At 46.1% G+C, this 23,668-nt stretch overlaps 1 protein-coding gene across 2 annotated transcripts in view; it reads left to right on the forward strand.

The window, feature by feature from the left end:
• Nucleotides 1-23,668, forward strand: part of CACNA1D (calcium voltage-gated channel subunit alpha1 D) — a 1,031,608-nt gene that overhangs the window by 699,988 nt on the left and 307,952 nt on the right. For both annotated transcript variants that reach the window (XM_085624624.1, XM_085624625.1), the window contains one exon: nucleotides 4,455-4,551. In XM_085624624.1, coding sequence (XP_085480750.1) covers nucleotides 4,455-4,551 — 97 coding nt within the window. The remainder of the gene's footprint in view (nucleotides 1-4,454; nucleotides 4,552-23,668) is intronic.

Raw genomic sequence — 23,668 nt, forward strand, 5'->3', positions numbered from 1 at the left:
GGGGTGCCCACCCCCGGGACACTGCTGTTTGCAATGACAGGTCCTGTCATTGCAAATTGCTTTGCTTCATTGAAGCGAGAGCAGGGAAACCTGCTCTCGCTTCAATGAAGCAAAGCAGATTGCTTTTCCACATGGGGAGCTGTATGTTAGCAGCTCCCTATGTGGAAAAGCAATGCCGGCTCCGGCAGGAGGCAGGGAGCCGGCTGGAACCGAGCGGGCATTGGGGCTCCCCCCACCGTTCCCAAAGGAGAGGACCAGGCCCCGGGGGATGGGGTGCCCGGAGCCATATTTGGCCTGATGTGGGGGGCCGCGCAGCCCCCCTCCGAAAAAAACAAACAAAAAAAGCAATGGCCAGTCCCCAGGGGATGAGGTCCCAAGGGCCAGAAGTGGCCCAGGAGGGGGGCCACGCGGCCCCCCTCCCAAAGAAAAAAATACTAATAAATAAATAAAGGCCGGCTCCGGGGGGATGGGGTCCCCGGAGCCAATAGAGGCCTTAGGAGGGGGGGCCACGCAGCCCCCCTCCATAATAAAAAAATATATATGGCCATGTCCCGGAGGTATGGGGACCCCGAGGTGGAATTGGTCACGGGAGTGGGGCCCACACGGCCCCCTACCCGTAATATTTATATATATTTTTTTTAATGGGGGTCAGGCCCTGAGGATGGGGTCCCCAGGGCCCATAAAATAGAAAAGGAAGGGGCGCCACACATTCCTCCTTCTTTAAAAAATAAATAAATAAAAAAGGCCCCCCTCCCTGTAGCACTCTGCAAACGCGCCCCCTGGCGCGTTGTAAGATGGATAAGTAATTCCCCTTGAATACTGGGGGTCCCTGGGGGCCAACTAGCCCACCAGGAACCTCCAGTATGCGCAAGGGAGCTCCATTGCAGAGAGGTGTTCAGAGGCCACGCCCCTTTTTGCACCTCTCTGCAGCACAGCTCTGTGGCGCTTACTGGAGGTACCTGGTGGGGTAGTTGGACCCCAGGGACCCTCAGGATTCAAGGGGACTTTATCCCCCAACTCAAAACACGCCATGGGGTGTGTTTTTGCTCAGTGGTGAAGGGAGGGGGCGGGGCCTGAGGTGACATGTGTGCAAACACACCCTGTGGCGCGTTTTAAGTTGGGGAATTAATTTCTCTTCAATCCTGAGGGTCCCTGGGGGCCAACTAGCCCACCACTTACCTCCAGTAAGCGCCACTGCGCAGCGTTGCAGAGAGGTGGCCCAGGCCATGCCCCTTTTTACACCACTCTGCAACGTAGCTCTGTGGCGCTTACTGGAGGTAAGTGGTGGGCTAGTTGGCTCCCAGGGACCCTCAGGACTCAAGGGGACTTAATCCCCCAATTTACAACGCACCAGGGGGTGTGTTTTCGCAGTGGTGCAGGGAGGGGGCGTGGCCTGATGTCACAAGTGTGCAAACGCGCCCTGTGGAGCGTTTTAAGTTGGGAGATTAAGTCCCCTTGAATCCTGAGGGTCCCTGGGGGCAAACTAACCCACCAAGTACGTCCAGTAAGTGCCACAGAGTTGCATTGCAGAGAGGTGTAAAATAGGGCATGGCTTTGGACCACCTCTCTGCAATGCAGCTTTGTGGTGCTTACTGGAGGTACGTGGTGGGCTAGTTGGACCCAGGGACTCTCAGGATTCAAGGGGACTTAATCCCCTAACATAAAACGTGCCACAGGGCGCCTTTGAACAGTGGTAAAGGGAGGGGGCGCGGGCAGAGGTGACGTGTGCAAACACGCCCTGTGGCACGTCTTAAATTGGGGAATTAAGTCCCCTTCAATCCTGAGGGCCTCTGGGGGCCAACTAGGCCACCAGGTACCTCCAGTAAGCGCCACCGGCCTGCTTTGCAGAGAGGTGGTCCAGGCCATGCCCCTTTTTACACCTCTGTGCAACGCAGCTCTGTGGTGCTTACTGGAGGTACTTAGTGAGCTAGTGGAACACCAGGGTCCCTCAAGATTCAAGGGGACTTAATCTCCCAACTTAAAATGGCCACAGGCCGTGTTTGCACACATGTCACCTCTGGCCCCCCCTCCCTTCACCACTGTGCATACGCGCCTTGTGGCACGTTTTGAGAGGTAGTTTTAATCCCCCTGCCCTATTATGTACTAGGGACTTACAGAGGAGGTCATGCTAATCACAGGGGTATCCCAACGCATAGTGTTCCCTAGTGTATGTAGGTGTTTTCACTGTATTCTAAGTGTCTTATAGCATAGCACTGGCTCTAGGCCTGGTTAGTTAGCGTCAGTTACCACCAGTACCCGTCTGAAAAAGTTGTGGGCACAGGATGATTTTGCAACAAGGCCTCTTTCTGCTCCTCTGTTGGTTCTTTCTGCACATGTCTTGCTTCTTCCTGCATTTTTCTTCATCTTTGTGGACTTCTGTTGTTTCTTTCTACATTTCTTTTGCTTCTTTCTGTGCGTTTTTTCTTCTTTCTTCACATGTCATACTTCTGTAGGCATTGTTAGAAACTAGCATTTAAAAAATCGTAGAAATTCACTGAAAAAAACAAAAGTTTCAGGCACGTTATAGTTAGAAATTAGCATTTAAAAAACCTTTGAAATTCACTGAAAAAACCATAGGTGTCAGGCACGTTATAGTTAGAAATTAGCATTTAAAAAACCTTAGAAATTCACTGAAAAAAACATAGGTTTCAGGCACGTTATAGTTAGTTGGACATTTCACTCATACAAAACCCGTGAAATTCCCCCGTTATAGTTAGTTCAGCTAACTATAACTCGCGCCCCCGCAATGCACTGCTGATGACGTCACATATTACATCACTCATGACATGGTCAGTGACATCACTGATGACATCACTGATGACATCTCAAATGACATCATCCATGTGATAATTTCATGCTTCTTATCACACCCTAATATAACTTTTGATATACCCACTCTAAATTACAGACTGCCATTCTCAAAACCATAGACACTCCAACATCAATAACTACATATCCGTTCACTGATTCTTAGGTCTACACACACATCCACTCACTCACCCGTACAGTCACTCATACTTACGGTCACTCAGTACAGGACTATCATATGCACTCATACACCTATATAGACACTCACACACCGCCACTCATCGATAGAGGTACTCACACACCTAATCACTCATAAAAATAATTAATCACACTCCTGTTTACTCACCTATACAGTTATACACACACCAGCTCACTTACTCATACAAATACTAGCACATTCTAACGCTCTTATACAATCTCTGATACTAGCACACCCTCATCCATACAGCCACTCTCACAATCACACACTCTCACTTATAGCCATTTAAATACTCTAATACACTTATATACTACCTTTCACATATGTAGTTAGTCACACATGTACCACTGAGATATACATTCACTCACTAACACACCCATACACACACTCACCCACCCATACAGTCCATCACAGATGCAGTCTTGAAACCATGCACCCAGTGAATCACCCACTCACACATCTATGCACAGAGTCACACACACCCCACCCAAACAAACACTCACGCACCCATACACATACTCAGACAACAAATCAAGAACTCATATATACACTCATGTAGTTATTCACAAACCGATGCAGCCACTTACACACCAACAGACAGACGGATACAGACATTCACACAGTTTAGTCACTAACCCATGCATTCAGTAAGATACGTTTAATCACTCACTTATAGAGTCACTCACGAACCTACTAAATCATCCATTCAGACACTTATACACCCACTCATTCTTCAATACGCCTTTCCCTATATATATTAAACATATTTAAACTTTACAGAAACACACAGTCACTGGATGATGTCATCAGTGATGTCACTTGAGATGTCATCAGTGATGTTATTGACCATGTCATGAGTGATGTAATATGTGACGTCATCAGCAGTGCATTGTGGGGGCGCGAGTTATAGTTAGCTGAACTAACTATAACGGGGGAATTTCAAAGGTTTTGTATGAGTGAAATCTCCAACTAACTATAACGCCCCCGAAACCCATGGTTTTTTCAGTGAATATATATATATATATATATATATATATAGACACACACACACACACATACCTATACAGACTAAGAAGAACACATGGCTCATCTGCCGCTTTTTGGAAAATGCCCAGTATTCGTCGAACTCTAAATCAGGCCCTTTGTGTGACATGTACACAAACAGTTTGCTGAATCAGCATATACTGTAGCCTAAATACATGATGGATCTAATTACTGTAAATTAATACATATGGTAGCTATAAGAAACCAGACAAAAACAAAAGGGAGGCAGGGATAGATGTGAGCTACATCCGCCAGTGACAGGGAAGGCATGCTTTGAAGCTCAGGAAGAATAACACCTCCCTACTCCCAAGCCCTCTGTCAACCCAGACCAAAAAACTATAGTTTCTGTATTTCTACATCACAAGCTAATATATATTGATACATTTCAAATGTTTTCTTACAGGGGAAGAATTAAGCATCTTGATGTAGTGACATTGCTTCGTCGTATTCAGCCTCCACTTGGTTTTGGTAAACTCTGCCCACATCGAGTGGCATGCAAGGTAATGTTGGACATTATACTTTTAGCAGATCCTCTGAACAACATGCCTCACATTTTTGACAATACAAATAACCTATAATGCTTTCTTGGGCACAAATATAACCATTGTTAATTTAATTTGATCTCTCAAATCTTCATGCATTTTAGCTGACATTACAGTAGAAGGCCAATAGCTTTTGACTGATTTCTGACTATTACGTTTTTCTCCAATTATCATTTTAAGTTAAAGTGGTTTCCTTTCACTATCTTTTGCACTGTTATTCATTCATTTCATCTACAGTCTATGTAATGAGATATGTGTATCACTTGTAAATGTGAGTTTTTCTCCAAGATTGAATAACACTCTTATGGAAAGAAATCTGATTCTGAGTACGGGAGAATAAATACATAAGAAAAGGCCCATAAAAAACCTTAGTTATAGAACTTCTTAGAGGTGAAAGGAATCAAATGTTCATACTCCTGCAAAAGGTTTGAGTGGAAATGTTTCTTAGAGATGTGCGTAAGGGCATAATTAGAATTGTAAATACTCTCCCATAGGCGATAGTCAGTTTTTAAGATTCCCACCTTGGAAGTTCTCCAGTGTTGCTCAGCACAGCCAAACCACTTCTGACAGAATATGGTATCAAACAAATATTCAGTACAATTAGGCTAATAAGATTATTATTCAATCTTGGAGAAAAACTCACTTTTACAGTGACAAGCATATCTCATTACATAGACTGTAGATTCCTCAGTAGCATGTTGTTTTGAGACTGGAGCTACATTGTCATCATTATGCAAGCTGTGCCTACCACATGACATTTCCAAGGATGCTGAAGACTAGGGTAAAGTTGTTAGTGTTATTTGATTGAATAGGTAACTTAACATGTATACTTGTTCACTGGTTGTTGCAGATCACTTTGAGGTTGAAACCTGTTTCAGCAGAAATCTAATGTAATGCCTAACAGTTGAGCAGGATATATAACACTTTGGAGGTCCATCTTTTTGCAGCGTTAATTTTTAACCAATTTCCTTGCTGTAGACATCTGATAGTTTGATCTCCGTAGCAGCTCAGGCCTGATTTAATGAAAACCACCTTTGGTATACCTGTCACTTTGTTATATCGAATATGTTTGTGCAGATCTTATGCACAGTTGTACAAGTGTCAGATGTGCAGTATTTGCGCAACACAAATCTTTTATTACTGATTTCAAGAATGTAACATAATTTTAGAAGCACATGCTTAGATAGTGCTAATCAGGGCTTATATGTGGAGACTTTCTTTGATCCTTGGTGAGCGTAACTCAGCTGGCTTTGGAAGGGGATAAGAGAAAGTGAGAAAGATTCTACAAATGTATGTTCCTGTGGTGAAAGTATCGTTGGTATAGGTTTGACGGAAAGCATTTTTTTAGGGCGGAACATGGAGTATACAGCTGCCCAAAATAGGCAGGGGAGACTAGAAATGTAGTACGATTCACATATGGGGCATTGCAAATTGCGGGCTGGTTTCACCCTTAAATTATCTTACTTGACCTTCTTTCACCAGAGAGCAAACTGGAACCATGAAGAAAATAAGAATTCTGCCTTAAAGCTCAGAAGAATTTCTTCTGACTATGTAGTGAAGGACTTGTAGCGAAGGACTTGTAGTGATTTGTCTCCAGCTTTTTCTCTAACCTCTAGCACTTGAAAGTAGTTTCAACATTTATGATGATTGCCTCTTACTAACCCTCAATGACATATAAGTCAGAGTGAAGAGTGGTGAGTTAAGATCGGCCTGATCCAGAGAAACTTGTAGGCTGTCCAGGACAAAATCAGTTTTAACTGGACATTTCTGCTGCCTGCTCCTGTGAAATCTTCAGAGGAGAACAGAATGACCTTTAGTCAAAGATAACTGGTGGTGCTGCAGAGAAATTCAAGAAGCTAGCTGCAACTAGGCGATTTGCTCTGGACCTAAATTGGAGACACTTAGATCCCTGCTGCATCAAATGCATGCTTGGTATCTGAGGTTGCAGAAAGTCTGAAGGCTTTTGCAGTCAAGAAACTGAAGTTAGACAATTTTCTCCAAAGCTGTAACTTCATTTCTTGAGGACTTCATCAGGGTGCCGCACTTACTGAAAATGATGCAACCACTTCATTTTTGGATGTACTTCTGCTCTGAGTTTTTTTAGCTTGAGATGCAGAGTACTGTAGAGGAACCCCTAAACAGAAGTTTCCAGTCTTTGGTAGTCCTGCATAGCCAAATCTTCCATCCTCTCCATGTTGAAGATTTCCATCCTCCACCATTTTTGGGTCCACTCCCCACCATTTTGTTTCTATCTGAAGGTAAATATATTGGCCAAGATGAACCAGCTTTTACCTTGGTGCAGCCCATCACAAGTTGGCCTAGGTCCTGGTCTACTGCACACCATAGATTAAATTATTATTCAAATTGTTTTGCTATAATTCTTGATCTAATTTAGACTCATTCTGGACTTCCTCAAACGAACCCACATCACCCACATCACCCCCACCTCATAAACCTCCACTGGCTCTCCAGCTAGAAGAGATGCCAGTTCAAGATCCTCAGGCACACCTACAAAGCTCTACACAATCTAGGACAGTTCTACATCAACCAATGACTGAACTTCCATCGGCCCTTCAGGCACCTGCATTCCTCCTCACTCGCCCTCATACTCACCCCCAGCAGCTATTGCAGTTGCAGCGGGGGTTTCTCCTTCTCCTGCATCGCCGCCAAGACCTTGAACGATCTGCCCCTCCACCTCCCAACAGCAACCTCCCTGGCAGACTACAGAGAGAGACCCAAGACCTGGCTTTTCAATAGAGACATGGCCCTCTCAGTGCCCAGATACCCCTAGGGGTGACAATGCTGGGCTATACAAATGCTGATTGATTGATTGATTGTCTGGAAGCTCATCTCTTCCAACAGGTGGGTGTTAGACGTAATCCAACATGGTCTCACCCTGGAATTAGCTCAAATGCTTCCCAATCTGCCTCTCCACAGATCCTTGCATTGTTATCTTCCCATACTAGAGGAGGAAATTTGATTGCTTCTATCCAAGAGCGCAATAGAGGAAGTTCCACTAAGTCAACGCAACATGGGTTTTTATGCCAATTTTTTCCTCATCAGAAAGAATTTCGAAAAGTGGAGGCAGGTGATAGATTTGAGGTTCTTAAACAAATTAATCAAGAAACAGCCCTTCAGGATGTTATAACTGCAGGAGATCCTGCAACTGGTAAAGGAGAGGGACTACATGACCTCCCTGGGTCAGCTGGACACATATTTCCATATCCCTATATGCCTGAAGCACAGAAAGTTTCTAAGATGTGAGGTGGCAGGGGACCATTACCATTTAAAGCCTCTCCCCTTTGGGTTGGGACTTTGACAAATGCATGGCGCCAGTGGTGGCTTTTCTCAGACGTTTAGGACACCAGGTGTTCCTGAACCTGGATGACTTGTTAATAAAGGACCCCAACTTTTCACTTGACAAAACAGTCGACCCAGGCCTATCTACAACTTTTCAAATCTCTGGGCCTCAAGCTAAACAAGGACACATCCTCTCTCAATCCATCCAGATCAGTAGTGCTCCTGGGAGCAATCTTGGACATGATAGATCCTTATCTGCAAGAGTGTTCACTTCTGTAAGAAAGTACAAGTCCATGTTGGGGATGAGGGATGATATCATCCTGTATTTCATTGATTCAAAATGGTCGTCTTTCGATGCAGCCTCTACAGGATCAGCTTGGTGCTCAGTGGATCCAGTGTCATGGATCCTTTGAAGACATGATTGCACTCACACCAAGGATGAGGTCTGCAAGGTCTTGGAGGACAATCAAGGAGAATATCTCGCAGGGTTTCCCATTCTTCCCATGATACCCCAGCTGGTGACGATGACGGACGCCTCTGTAGAAGGATGGGGAGCTCACTTGCAGGATTTGGAGGTTCACTGAAAATGGTCCAGTCAGGATGCTTTGAATCACATAACCTCCTAGAGCTAAAGGCTTTTCTTCCAAGACTCCGTAACTCGTCCGTTTTGGTGAAAACATACAACACAACGACCATGTTTTATCTCACCAAACAGGGAGGGACATGGTCACAGGTTCTATCTGCACAATCTCAACAGATATGGGTATGATGACTAGCCAACAACACTTCCTTAAGAATAGATCGTATCCCAGGGGAACAGAACAAATGGGCAGATACCCTAAGCATAACAAGGAACAAATGCCACAAGTGGGAGCTCAACCAAAGGCAGTTAAAAAATGTTTTTCAGTGTTGAGGTTCTCCAAACTAGGTCCTTTTTAGGTCTCACCTATGCAGCGCGCATGCACTGCATATGAGAAAGACCTTTAGCCATCAATGCGCCTTTTAAGCCAAAAACGTGGACGCGTTGCATTGCTTTTAATGGCAACGCATGCATGTCTGGCAATTTCCTTTCGGGAGCGAGCTTTGACACCATATGTTTGTAATTAACTTACAAACATATGGTGCCCCTGCTCGTTCCCGGACAGGGGAAACAGGCGCAGGCCCCCTCCGGTCTTCCCTCCCCCTGCTGCCTCCTTCTTTAGCGCGAGGCACGCGCAATTTTCTTTTTTTACTTTGAAACCGAGCGCGGTGCCGCTTCACGGACACCGCGCTCGGTTTATTGATATATTTCTTAACTTTAGCACTGAGCGCAGCGCCCACTTCAAGGACACCGCGCTCAGTGTTGAAGTTAAGAAATATATAAAGAAACCGAGCGCGGTGTCCGTGAAGTGGCACCGCGCTGTTGAGTTGATGCGAAGACTCAAACCCTGTTCCTCAGAGCCAAAGCCTGCAGGTCTGACAGAGCCAAAGCCTGCAGCTCTGACCATTACACCACATACCCTCTCCTGCACATCATGGTTGCTTTTAGAATCACCTCCCCCCGCCATTTCCTTGTGTTGCAGCCCCATATGTTTGATTTTCTTGGTATGCACAAAAGGTTTATAGAAGCCCTCTTTGTAAAGTAAAAATATTCCAAAAAGTAGCTCTGGGATGTTTTTATCAACTGGATTTTTGCCTCTGCAAGTATAAAGATATACCTAATATGAAGATCCCATGACGTTTTACTGCTCGCTTAAAAGAAAATGCTGAAAAATGGGGGCACAAAAATAAGCCACAGATTGGTAATTTTGCAGCCAAGATGGAGGTTCATGGGTGCACGTAGCTCTTCTACAAAATGTTGCTCACAGGTAGCCAGCAGTGTTCCCTCTCCAGATAAATAAGCACATTAATAGAAAGGTCCAGAAATGTGCAGTAACACTTCCCACCACCCGCTGATTTCTGCGAATGTCTGTCCAACAGTCTTTTGGAGATTTGGCCGTTTGAGCTCAATTTGGCGCCACAAGTGAATGTGGAAAATACATAGATTTTGCCCTTCTCATAATTCTGGGAATTTGTCTGTCCTCTAGTAATCTCTAGTTGTGGTTTCCATCACGTGCATTAAATTGTTTCTAGTTATGGTATCCCCCATGTCTCTAAACTAGCCATTTCGAAGCTAACAGTGAATTACAAGTTGATTATGCTAAATGTTTATTTATCGCTCGCTGTTCTGCCATAAGTCTTTCTGGTGCGGCGTACAAAGGTAAACCCAATTTAGTTTTAATAATGAAGATCCTTCCCCTCTCTCTCATTTCTGACAAGATCTGCATCATTTCCTCGCACTTCAACTCTGATGTCGGTCAGCCCGGGCGCATCATATCCTTCTCACAAATTATTCCCCTGCCAAGAAGGGATTATTATGCATCACTATAATATAAATTGCCCTGCGGGCACGTGATTGTTGTTAGTGGAATCTCTGCAGTGACGTATGAAGAGAACCAAAGACTCTCGCAAACACTTCAAAATAACGATTACAGCCAATTGTTTAGGAACGCACTGAGATGCTTCAAAGCGGGCCGGGTGGCTCACACAAGGTGAGGTAATTGTCGCTGCTGACTGACCCAGGATTACCCAGAGGAGCTCCTCGACGCCTGTGAACAGTAGAAAAGGTGACGCGCTGCCTGCGTGGAAGGGGCCAGCGCTGCAGCGTTAATAGCCCGGAGGAGGTGTTGCTTCGAGAAAATGAAAGGAGTCTCTACAATGAATACTGGGGCCCTTTCAGAGAAAATATACACTTCAAGTGCGTGCATGGGTGAAGGAGCCGAGTGCACTTGGCAAGGGATTGGATGGAATACTGCCTTAATATTAGGTAGTTGAATTCGAGTTCTTCCTGAGGACTTGCGCAGCGGTCTTCGTGGTTATTGTCTTTAAATTGTCACACTTTTAGAATCTATAAGCCATGAGTGCGTACTTGATATATTTTATTCATGCAAGTTTCGCTATGTCTTTTTAGGTCTCGCTAGAGCCAGCGCATGCGCTGGTCTGACGAGACATTTAGTAGATGGCTTTTTAGGTCTCGCCTAGTGATGCAGCGCGAAAGCGCTGCCATCTCTTTGCGAGGCATGCAGTATACACTATAGCTGGGGGAAGCTCCGCCCACTTTCCATCTATAAGTTTCATTGGCTTCCATTATAAATTGAGTTTCTGATTGGTTTTTAGCTTCCTAGTCCCGCCTCCTGACGACCATGTCGTCATTATTATTCTTCCGAGGCTATCAACCCCTTTACTGTAAAAACCGTTTTGTTCCCCTGCCTCTAACCCTTCCCTCCCGCAGTCCGTAATTTTTTTCACCACAACCACCCCCCTACCCCCTCCCATTCATTCCTTCTTTAATGCCCGCACTTCTGTTTCAAATGCAACAGGGTTCGCGTAAATATGAGTCCTGTTGCATTTTCAGTGCTTGTTTGTTTTCTGATTGGTGGGACAAATTGCACTCTTTGTTTCACATGCGTGCGATTCCTTACATCGTACGCATGCGTGACAAATCAGTGCCATTTTTTCCAATTGACTGTGGGAGGCAGAGACAGCACAATCAACGGCCGGGAAAATGCTGGGAGAAGATAATGAGCATTTTCCTGGCCGCTGCTTGTGCTGTCTCTGCCTCCCACAGTCAATTGGAAAAAGCAGCACTGATTTGCCGTTGGACAATGGAGGTCGCCTGACGTTTTCCATAGAAACAGCCAGAGTTCGACAGGAAGACGTCAGGAGAACCGAGTGGATGCCTCAGCAGGTGACTTCCAGGGCGCCAGCACCAGAGCGGGAGGAGACGTGGATACTTCATCAGGGAGAAGCACTTGGTTCAACGCTACCCTGGCTTTCGAAGACAGTCATAGCCTCAGGCAAATGACGAACAACAGATTGGGAAAGGTTGGGTGGTGGGATGTTTCCTCACATAGCTGAGAACGGACTCTTTTGGCAGTTGTGATAGCACACTTGCCGTAATGTCTAAATGACACCGTGCACTGGATCCCAGTACTGTGCTATGCAGGAGCAATGGTGCGCTAGTTGTAAAAATCCGACCCGTTCCTCCCGCAGCACGCACATGTCCAACAGCAGTATCATCACTGCTGTTTTGTAATATCCTCACCGAGCTAACGATGCCACTCCTTCCTTGTCCTAAGCACCGTGAGTGAGGCTGTGGTCTGCATAGTGGTGTATAGATGTGTGACCAAGCGCGATACGTACTCTGCTGGGCCCGAGGCTTCACATACAGAGTCCTTGCAGTGCCGAGGACCAGCTTTAGTGGTTGTACTGGGAAAACCGCCAGTGTGTAGTGTCATTTCAGCTGCTTGAAGTTTAGCTTTTATATGTTGCTTATTGCGTATGTAAAGTTGCTTTGTGCTTTCTCCTTTGTAAGTAGATTGTGATAAATATATAATAAACTGTTGGGCAGTTTCGGCGCAAAGGTTAGACAAAATTATTAGGACGTACATTACAAAAACCGGCATCATGGAATAATATTTCCTTGCAAGACCGGCAAAAGTAGCAAACAGGCTCGGGGTAGGTCTGTAGGGCAATCTGGCAGTGCCCGGCGGGCTGATCTCACAGGTGAGTGTGTGGGCCATTTTTGATTAATTTGCACTTACAGTTGTGACAAAATCATAGGAGGCATCCCCGTGGCATCAAACTAAACTGGTGGGAACTCGGTGATGTAGTTATCCACATAAATCATGTGAACACTTTGAACGTCGCAAGTGCGCTTTCATGTAAAGTGAAAATCCGAAAGATTTTAGTGCATTGGTTCTGTGGTGACTTGTATGTTAACAGATGTGAAAGTGAATCTGTGTATGAGCTGGGATTACCTTTAGCTTTTTATAACCAGACTCACATTACCCGGCCAACGACATACAATGCAGGGAACATGTGGGTATTACAATGTTGTGTGACCCAACACTGCAACTCGCTTCCAGTGTGGTAGTTTAGGGAATACAAGTTCAGTGTGGTGGTTCAGGGGATAAAGCCTTTACAGATGTGTACGCACTACAGCCAGCAGGTCTAACCTAGAATACCAGCAGTGCCAACTCAGACTTTCATGCTTACGAAATCCATAAAAACAGCATCACTGAGCTGGATTCTATCAACAGCGGTTATTGACTGCACTACCCGGCGACAAGTCACATACAGCAAGCCCAATATACAACCCAACAGAATATTCCACGTACACCCTTCCTTAAAGAAAGGCTGCCTTCTCCCCAGGATTATCTAAACACATAGGCTGCTATCCACATATTCTGAATGTGTGTCAGCAAGACATGAAGAAGCACGCACTATCATTCAACGTGGTCATGAGACTGCAAGAGCACACTGGCTTGTACCCACGCATGCGCACATTTTTCGGTCCCTGGGACTGGAATTGTGTTGTTCAAAGGGGTTTAAGTGCCTCCGAGGTAAAAGTTGGTGTGCGGGACCGGTGTTGCGAGGCAGAGGTGTGAAGAAAAGGCTTTCATTCAATCAGATCTCAAAGCTGCCCTAAAGAGCAAACCACGCTTTTGCAAACCTAGATAATATAACAAGAACAATAATGATAATGGCGAGTGTGGAGCGTCACTGCCCACAAAGCATGTCAATCACATCGTACTGGTGAGCTATCATCAGGACGAGAAGCATCAATATGTCCACTTAACACCTTTGGGAGATCTGTCTCAGGATGACAAGGCAAGGATTAAAGAGGCGGCGGGAACATCGCTTAGAAAAGCACCCGGTCAAACTATTAAAATTATATTAAACGCTAACAAAGTCACTCTCTACTCTGTTTCTAGATTTTTTTTTATGTGTTTCTTTATTAACACAAAAACCGAGAGCCTAACGGGACGTTTCATAAATCCGCTTTTCCAATAACTTCACAGCATTCCTTAACACATGCCGCATGCTTCCTATTTGCTAGCAGTAAGGTATTCTAATGTGCAGTGACACTGTAATATCACACAACGACTTTACCAACCAGTTAAATGATGAATGCTATATATACATCAAGGGCAACAATCTAGTAGCTTGTGTGAACCTCTCTAGGCGTTACAGACTCAAGTGGTCTAAAACACCATCAAAAATGCTCATGCTGCACAAAACAAAAGCACTGCTCCCCTCCGGTGTGTGCACCCTCCTGAGCTCGCCGCCCGTGTTACCTGCGACCTGTCACCATCCGCAGCATCCTTGTTTGCCATGGCGCCGGCTCTTTGTCCAGCCCAACACACTCCTCCGTGAAACTTATGAAAGCACCGAGCAACCAGCTGAAGGCAGCAGATGACCGGTAGAGGGCGCCAGCAAAATATGTGTTATGAAACCTCTGGTTACACAAGAGAATCGACATACTACTACTCATGTCATCACAGCGCCACAACACCCTCAACCCCTCTCGGGTTGGTATGTTTCTTATATTAGTATATCAGTAAATAACTCTGTGTTTGCATACATAGGTGGCTAGGAGCAATCCTGTGTTAAAACGAAAAAAAACGAGATAGCACCTTGATTGAGCTGACATATTTGCATTTTATTTTCTCATTATTTTTCTATCCCATCTAAGGATTGTTAAAACGTTTCCATTCAGCTACTGCACAAGTTGTCATTGAGTTAAAACGCAAAAGCTCAGGATAACGTGCAAAAGATTGTAAGGTTCTACTTCGTCGAAAAAAAACATATTTTTTGGCTTCCATAAAACGAACATGGAATTAAACAAATTATTAAATCTACTCAATTGTACGTGTGATTTGGTTAAGTGATCCGTACAAGATAGAAACATCTCACTGGAAGCATCTGCACTTCAAATGTGATTTTTTTAAATTGTATTAAATGGGTTCCTTAAATAGCACTCCTGCAAGTGCGGTCTACATAGCAGCAGACATGGTACATAAGGGCATCACAATTTTCTTTAACAGTTCCATAGCACCTCGCAGGAAGTACTGTATAATGCTTTTGGGAATTTGTATAGTGCACCATCTGCCATTAGTATGTACTTATAGCTCGCCGTCTGTTGGATGGCGCCTTAGTGCACCATTCCGGGGCTTTCTTTGCAAATCAGACTCTGAGTCTTTCTGTAATATTATCGTGATAATATGTTCTGAGTACTGTGTTCTGCTCCATCTTTGGTAGGTCTCTGTGTCATCTTCAGCTGTCTCCCAGGCAAGTAGCTTTCCCTTTGTGCCGCAGTTAGAAGTAGGCTAGTTCTAGTGTTGCTGGCTGTATAGGTGTCTGTGTTGAGGGCACCATGATATACTATCAACTGGCATTGTGTTGGTGCTGTGGGATGTACATGGATATTGGGTCTAAATATTCACTGTAGGGTGTGTGTGATTTTCATACAGGCTTCTGGGGGGTGAAGTATTAAATCACACTTAGTACACTTGGAATTAAATAAAAATGTGTACTTATTACGTGGAGAGGTGCCTAACTCCCTGACTGCCAGCGGTAGGATAGGATAGGATAGGATAATCATTTGTATAGCGCAGCGAATGCCGAAGCGTTTTGGCGCTGGTAAGCAGAGAGGGAAAGACATCATCTTCAGCAACGAATCTCATCAAAGAGCCATGTTTTTAACCGTTTTCTGAATGCTAGATGATTATCTATTAATTTCAAAGAACAAGGAAGCTTGTTCCAGAGACCAGCAGCACGGAAAGAAAAAGCTCTACCGCCCCATCTAGCGTTCCTTATCCGATTTATCTTAATGAGGCTTTGAGTAGTGGACCTTAGTACCCGACCCGGAGAGTAAGGAATAAAAAGCTTCTTAATATCCTTGGCTCCCCCTCCAAATACAGCCTTATGTACTAAGCATATAGCCTTAAAGTCTATGCTCTGCTGAATCGGGAGCCAATGTAGTGTTTTGATTCCGACAGAGATAGATTGATCTCTGGGGGCATCTAGCAGAAGTCTTGCTGCAGTATTCTGCAGAGTCTGCAGCCTCTTCATCAGAGTCTTATTTATCCCTAACAGCAAGGCGTTGCAGTAGTCTAATCTGGATAACACATGGGCCACTACCACCGTCTTGCGAAGGTCAGGTTCAATAAAAGGAAGGATCTTCCGCAGGGTCCTTATTAAAAAGGAACAGGATGACGCAAGGTTACTAACGTGCGCTGAGAAATTGAGCTGGTTGTCAAACAGCACGCCCACATTTCTAACTTTAGGCACGGGACAGGGGCACCACCAAGATCCATTCCACACGGGGCTACCCTGGCCAAACTCTATTATCTCCGTCTTCTTGGTGTTGATTTTCAGAAAGCTATCCCGCATCCAGCTCATAACTTCAGACAGGCAGCTATGGAAATTGAAAGCCATGTCATTCGATTGTTCAACAGCCGAAACTATGAGCATAGGAGATTATCGTAAAACCATGTTTCGTAATTAGCTTGGCCAAGGGGGCTACATAGATATTGAATAGCGTCGGTGATAAGGCTGAACCCTGCGGTACACCACAAGGCAGATGGAAAATGTTTGACTGCAAGCCGTCCCATAGCAGACTCTGCTCCCTGCCTTCCAAAAAAGAAGAGAGGAGGGACAATGCAGCTCCCGGAACACCAATCTCCTGGAGCCTCCGTATCAAAACCGCGTGGTTTACGGTATCGAAGGCAGCCGACAGATCCAACATCACCAGGACTGCCCTACCTCCCCCGTCCACTATGCCACAAATTTTCTCTTCTGCCACCAGAATTGCCGACTCCGTAGGGTGTTGAGCACGGACACCATGCTGAGAGGAGTCAAGCAGATCGTGGGAATCAAGATATTCCGTTAAAGAACGGTTTAACTCCCTCTCCATAATCTTGGCAGCCATAGGGAGTGCAGTGATTGGACGGTAGTTCTTTAAAATATGGGGATCCAGAGTAGTTTTTTTTAGCAGTGGTCTAATTATTGCCCTCTTCCAACTTAAAGGGTAACTGCCGGATTCAATTACTTGATTGATTAACGGGGACAGCTCCTCTGCAATCAGCTCTGCCGCAAGATGAACAACTGAAGGGGGGCAAGGATCCAAGGGTGATCCTGATTTTGTTAAAGTGATCAGCCTGCACGTTTCCTCCTCTGTAATGGGGGGCAAAGTTACTAAGGCCAATATTGCCCTTAGGGCTAGATTCCTGCATCTGGCCGCGACACTCCGAGTGTCAGGGGGTTAGTGGCATAAGACAGATCTGGACGCCACTAACCTTTTCTTAGCAGCCAGCAGGAACGACGGCGCGCTGAGGAGCTTCCCTACTCTCCGTAATGCTAGACCCCACAGTGCACTTGAAAGCAACTATGGAACTCAGCACCCCGGGGAAAAGGGAAGGGGACAAAATAACAAAGGCAACTGGCAGCAGTACGTCTGGCCTGAGTCTGGTCTGAGTTCTGTTCCCTCTAGCGTGTATGCACTACAGTAGGGGAGACAAGAAGGAACACAAGCGTGAAATGCAATTACACTAATTTCACACACGCAACAGCAAACCAGTCATGCACACAATACACTTACGAGGAGCCCGGCAGCAGCAGTCCGTGAATATCGAAACAGCTCTTCTGTAATCCCAGATGAGAGGAATATCAATATCAGCTTCAGACGTGTCCTGAAACTCTGAGGTCGAAGAGTAGAGATAGGTGATGCACAAAAGTTCGCTCTCTCTCTCTTTATATACAAAAACCACTCTGCTGTTATTTTCACAGCAATGTCCCGTGGTAGGGGAAATGCTTCCCCAGGAAAAGCACCAATGGCAATGCAACCGCCGTTCCCGTGTTCCGGGGACCCGGACGGAGACAGTACGCTAAATGCGGGGTGGATTTATGCCCCTCGGGCAGAAAGGATAAGACAGGCAGCGGGAACGCGGTACCGCGAGTAATTGAGCAGCGGGCGTGCGAATACTCTGCGCAACCGCTTTACAGAGATATACTGAGGACTAACGAGCCACTCCGTTGCGAGAGTGTTCACGCTCGCTGCGGAACGGGATATGCAAATAGTACTTGCGAGACTTGGAAACGGAACCTCTCGTCCCAGCTTGACTTCCGAGGATGGTCCCTCGGCGGGGTTTCACTCTTTCACCAACGTCGCTGTTCCAAATTCCCCAGCGGGTAGGAAAGCGTCCGCGTACTCGAGGGAAAGTTTCTAAGATTGTCAAGCACCTTCCCCCTACAGGGGAGGTGCTTATATGTAGGTGTGTTCCTGTGCCTTCCAAACGGCTTGGATGTGTACATTCCCTCGGCTTCCTGGGATTTGTAGTGCCGCGGGCCCCTTTTCCATTTACACCAGTGTTTTCTCACACACAGGGAAGAGTAGGGGAGTGTGTATACCTGGCTCAAGGTGTGGAGGTGTGGAATCGTGACAGAACCCCCTCTTAAGGATCTCCGACTCGGCGGTCGTCCAGGTTTACCGGGATGGTTTTCATGGAATTGTTCTAACAGCTCGGGGCAATGGAGATTCTGCACGGGTTACCAGGTTCTATCCTCGACTCCGAAACCCTTCCAGTCCACCAGATACTGGACCCGCCCCCTAACCAGTCGGGAATCTAACAGTTGGTTTACTTCGTATTCTTCCTGCCCATCTACGATACATGGAGGGGGTTGATCTACGACTCGTATGTTCACAGGACATGGTTGGAGAAGGGACACATGAAATACGGGGTGAATGCGCCCGGATGGGGGCAAGGCTATTTTCATAGCAACAGGGTTAATGATCTCTTCAATACTATAGGGACCTATGTATTTAGGTTTTAATTTGTCTATCCCTTTCAGGTGTATGTTTTTTGTAGCCAACCAGACCTTATCCCCAATCTTGTATTCGGGTTCTTTGGATCGTTTTCTGTCTGCAAAACGTTTTTGTGCAGTTTGCGCGATAACAAGGTTTCGTTTGGCCTCGAGGAGGACTGCTCTGAGATGAGCATGGTGTTCTTGGATGCTTGGGAGAGCGGATTTTATAGGGGCAATCGAAGGGGAGCATGTTCGGGTGATGTCCCAATAGACAAAATAACGGAGAGCATCCCAGCGTAGAATGTTCGGTGTTATTATATGCGAATTCCGCTGTCCATAAAAGCCTGACCCAATCTGTGGCGTTCTGCATCGTGAAACAGCGAAGATACTGCTCCAGGGTCTGGTTCAGGCGTTCCGTTTTACCATCTGTTTGGGGATGGTAACTTGTTGAGAGCTTGGCTTCAACATTCATTGAAGCACACAAGGTTTTCCAAAATCGGGAGGTGAACTGTGTTCCACGGTCCGTAATCAGCACACAGGGAATTCCATGGGCTCGTACTACGTGTTGTAGCATCATCATTGCCAATCCATGCGATGTAGGTAGTTTTTCTAACGGAATGAAGTGTCCCATCTTGGTCAAGTGATCCACTATCACTAAAACCACGGTGTATCCCTTACAAGGGGGCATTTCTACGATAAAATCCATGGATATGGTATGCCAAGGTCGCGGAGGAACAGGTATGGGTTGTAACTAACCTGTGGGTTTAGAGTGGATGGCTTTTCCTTGTGCGCATACTGAACAGGTTTTTACGTAGTCTTTTGTATCCGCCTTCAGCGTCGGCCACCAAAAGGAGCGTTCTATACCTTTTATGGTTTTTTGTATTCCCATATGACCCCCTAATGCAATATCGTGAGCCCATGTCATGACTTGCAGTTGTAGATCGGATGTTGGGACGTATAGCACCTGTTGATAGAAAAACAGACCGTCTTTCTCCGCTCTATTACCTGGGTCTTCCTTCAGCTAGGCATGTGCATCTATCTTTGATAGAGATGCTTGGATCTCCTCCAGGAAAATCTCCGCTTTGAGTACAGCAATAGTCGGTGTTTTGACGGTTCCTTCTGTAAGGATGAACGGGGGTTCCGAGGGCACCAAGGTTGTGTCTTCCTCATCATCCGGAAGGCGTGAGAGGACATCTGCTTTTCCGTTTTGTGGTCCTGGCCGGTACTTGATAACAAAATCAAAATCAGAAAAGAAAAGAGTCCAACGTAATTGGCGTGGGGTGAGAGCTTTGGCTGTTTTCAGAAAGAGTAGGTTTCGGTGGTCCGTGTATATTTCAAAGGTATGACGAGCCCCCAGGAGATAGTGTTGCCACTCTTCGCAGGCTCGTTTTATCGCCAATAGCTCCTTATCTGATATAGAATAGTTCACTTCACAGGGGTTCAACTTCTTAGAATAATACACCACCGGATGGAGTTGCCCTGTTTTGGGATGTCGCTGGGACAGCACGCCTCCTATGGCATACTGCGAGGCATCCGTTTCAACGATAAACGGGAGGAGAGGGTCTGGATGTCGCAAGAAGGGGGCCCGGGTGAACCTATCCTTTAGACTTCGGAAGGATTGTTCAGCCGCTTCTCCCCAGACGAAAGGTGCGTTCTTTTTCAGGAGGTTTGAGATAGGTTGGATGATTTTTGAAAAGTCTTTAATAAAACGCCTGTAGTAATTGGCAAAACCTATGAAGCTTTGCACAGCCTTCACGTGATGGGGTGGTTTCCACTGAGTGATTGCCTCAACCTTGCTTGTGTCCATTTTAAACCCCTGAGCATTAATGATGTAGCCTAGGAATGCGACCTCTTGAGCGTGGAATAAACATTTCTCCAGTTTAGCGTACAAAGAATGTTGACGAAGCCTGTCTAGAACCGCCTTTACGTGGGTCACATGTTCCTGAAGAGTCACTGAATAGATGAGAATGTCGTCTATATAGACCATACAGAATGTGTCTAGAAATCCCCTCAATACCTCGTCCACGAAGTATTGGAACACTGCCGGGGCATTACAGAGCCCGAACGGCATTACACGGTATTCGAAGAGACCAAACTTGGTTCGGAAGGCGGTCTTCCACTCGTCTCCACTCTTTACCCGGACTAAGTGGTATGCTCCACGAAGATCCAATTTTGTGAAGTAACGGGCTCCTTTGATTTGATCAAGGAGTACAGGAATCAAGGGTAAGGGATAACGGTTCTTCATGGTGATGCGGTTAAGTGCGCGATAGTCTATACAGGTACGGAGCTCGTCGCAATCCTTCTTGGGAATAAAAAAGAGGGGAGACGAAGCAGGGGAGGAAGAATGTGTTATAAATCCTGAGGCCAAGTTCTCTTCAAAGTATGCCTGTAAGTAATGGGTTTCGGCCTCCGTCAATGCATACACTCTGCTACATGGAATGTCAGCTCCAGGAATCAACTCGATGCGGCAGTCATAGACGCGATGTGGAGGGAGTTGTGTAGCGATTTGTTTATCGAAGAGGGATTGGTATTCCGAGTATACGTCTGGGAGCATGGTGGCACAACAATAGAATTCCTGTTTGCTGGCGCTGGCGACTAGCATCGCTTTGGTGTTCGCTTCATTTTCTGGGGGGGGGTATGTCTCGGGTGCAATGTTCCTTGCAATATTCGGACTACATGGTGACGGTGCGAGCTGCCCAATGCACCTCCAGATCATGAAGTGTAAGCCATGGCATACCTAAGATGAGACAGAATTGTGGGTCATCTATGAGGTCAAACTGGATGTATTCGTAATGGTCCTTACCGAACTGCATCAGAAGAGGAAGAATATGAGATGTAACAGGTCCTGACGTTAGTACGGAGCCATCCACGGCCTTCACACATTCGGGTTTCTTTTTTCTTTCGCAGGAGATGCCAATGGTTCGAGCGTATTTCAAGTCCATATAATTACCTGTTGCTCCGGAATCCAATAAGGCGTCCGTTTCAATGGGCGACCCCCGGGTCACCCATAAAGAGACACCTACGTTCAAGTGAGCGATTGCTGGTTGTAAGGTATTGGCTATAATGGAGGAGATCAAGGTTCTTTTTTCGCCCGGTCCAGGGATCTCCGTCTGGTTCGGGCTCTTCAGTTTTCCGACGTTTCGTGGGTTGCCATTACAGCTGGACCTCTCGGAGGCATACTCCGTTCGGGAAGTTGTGCTCGTGCTCGGCACTCACGTATGAAATGTCCCCCTCTTCCGCAGTACAAGCATAGCTTCATTTTTCGCGGCTTTTCTCGTTCTTCTACGGAGAGAGGACCTCGAATACCTCCAATTTGCATAGGTTCGATTCACTCTGCGGCCTTGGGTCTAGCATCGGTTGCTTCTTTCGGTTTGGGATACCAGAGGCGTGTTTCCCCCCTCATCTTATCTCCTTTTCTTTCCTGTAGACGGTGATCTAATTGCACCGTAAGCTCTATCATCTCTTCGCAGGTTTGAGGCAATTGCACTACCTGGGAAAGAACATCCTTCAGTTCCCGTCTCAAACCCTGGTAGAATAAGGTGGTTCGTTTTTCAGGAGGCCAGTCGGTTTCTACCACAAGTCTATTGAACGATGTGACATAGGTCAGCAGATCTTGAGACCCCTGTCGTAACGTAAGGAGCTTGCGATCCAATGTCAACATGTGGGACTTCCGGTCAAAGAGTTTTCGTAGTTCTATGCAAAAGTCTGAGAATCTGTGCAACACAGGATCGTTTCTCTCCATTAAGGGAATAGTCCAACTTGCGGCGTTTCCCCCCATGTAAGACATCATGAATGCCGTCTTAGCTGTGTCATCCTGAAAGACAGCGGGTTTACACAGAAAATGCAGCCTGCATTGATTGAGGAACGTTTCGAACTTCTTCGGTTCGCCATAGAAGCGTTCAGGAGGCGCCAGAGGTATACCTGTATTTTGAATAACGTGTACCGTAGGCACAGAATCGCTGGTAGGCGGAGGTCCCTGGGGGGCTGTGAAGAAACCCCCACCCTTTGTAACCTCTCTGGTGGGAGGATGTGTCGTTTGCCCTGGGGGTGGTAGTGTGGCCTCCCTCATATATGGGCTGGTCCCTGGGCCCTTTCTTGATAGACCCGCCGGGGAACAACCTTTACAACGCAACTTTTACAACGCACTACCATTACAACAAAACTGTTACAACGCGAGTGCATTGACAACGCAGGACATTACAACGCAAGTCTTTACATCGACTTGCACTAGATGGCGTTCTAACATTAAAAATAGTGTAGTTTACTATCCCAACACCTTCCCTACTGTTACGTGGACTGGAGTTGGAATAGTAAATTACACTTTTTTAATGTTAGCACGCCATCTAGTGCAAGTCGATGTAAAGACTTGCGTTGTGATGTCCTGCGTTGTCAATGCACTCGCGTTGTAAAACTTTCGTTGTAACAGCATGCGTTGTAACAGCATGCGTTGTAATGTCACCTCTCTACGTAAGGTACTCATTTCTTTCCTAAGGCCCTGGTTTTCTAAGCGTGCGGTTTGCACCTCTAACTGCAGAGCATTCAGGCTCTCCAGTAACGAGGTCAACACCACGTTCGTGTCCATCGTCCAGGCCTGGCGTCTACCTTGGGCTTGACAATCTGTCAGGGGGTTAGTGGCATAAGACAGATCTGGTCGCCACTAACCTTTTCTTAGCAGCCAGCAGGAACGACGGCGCGCTGAGGAGCTTCCCTACTCTCCGAAATGCTAGACCCCACAGTGCACTTGAAAGCAACTATGGAACTCAGCACCCCGGGGAAAAGGGAAGGGGACAAAATAACAAAGGCAACTGCCGGCAGTACGTCTGGCCTGAGTCTGGTCTGAGTTCTGTTCCCTCTAGCGTGTATGCACCACAGTAGGGGAGACAAGAAGGAACAGAAGCGTGAAATGCAATTACACTAATTTCACAGGAATATCAATATCAGCTTCAGACGTGTCCTGAAACTCTGAGGTCGAAGAGTAGAGATAGGTGATGCACAAAAGTTCGCTCTCTCTCTCTTTATATACAAAAACCACTCTGCTGTTATTTTCACAGCAATGTCCCGTGGTAGGCGAAATGCTTCCCCAAGAAAAGCACCAATGGCAATGCAA

The sequence above is a fragment of the Triturus cristatus genome, chromosome 9 (genome assembly GCF_964204655.1).
Source record: "Triturus cristatus chromosome 9, aTriCri1.1, whole genome shotgun sequence".
Classification (NCBI taxonomy): domain Eukaryota; kingdom Metazoa; phylum Chordata; class Amphibia; order Caudata; family Salamandridae; genus Triturus; species Triturus cristatus.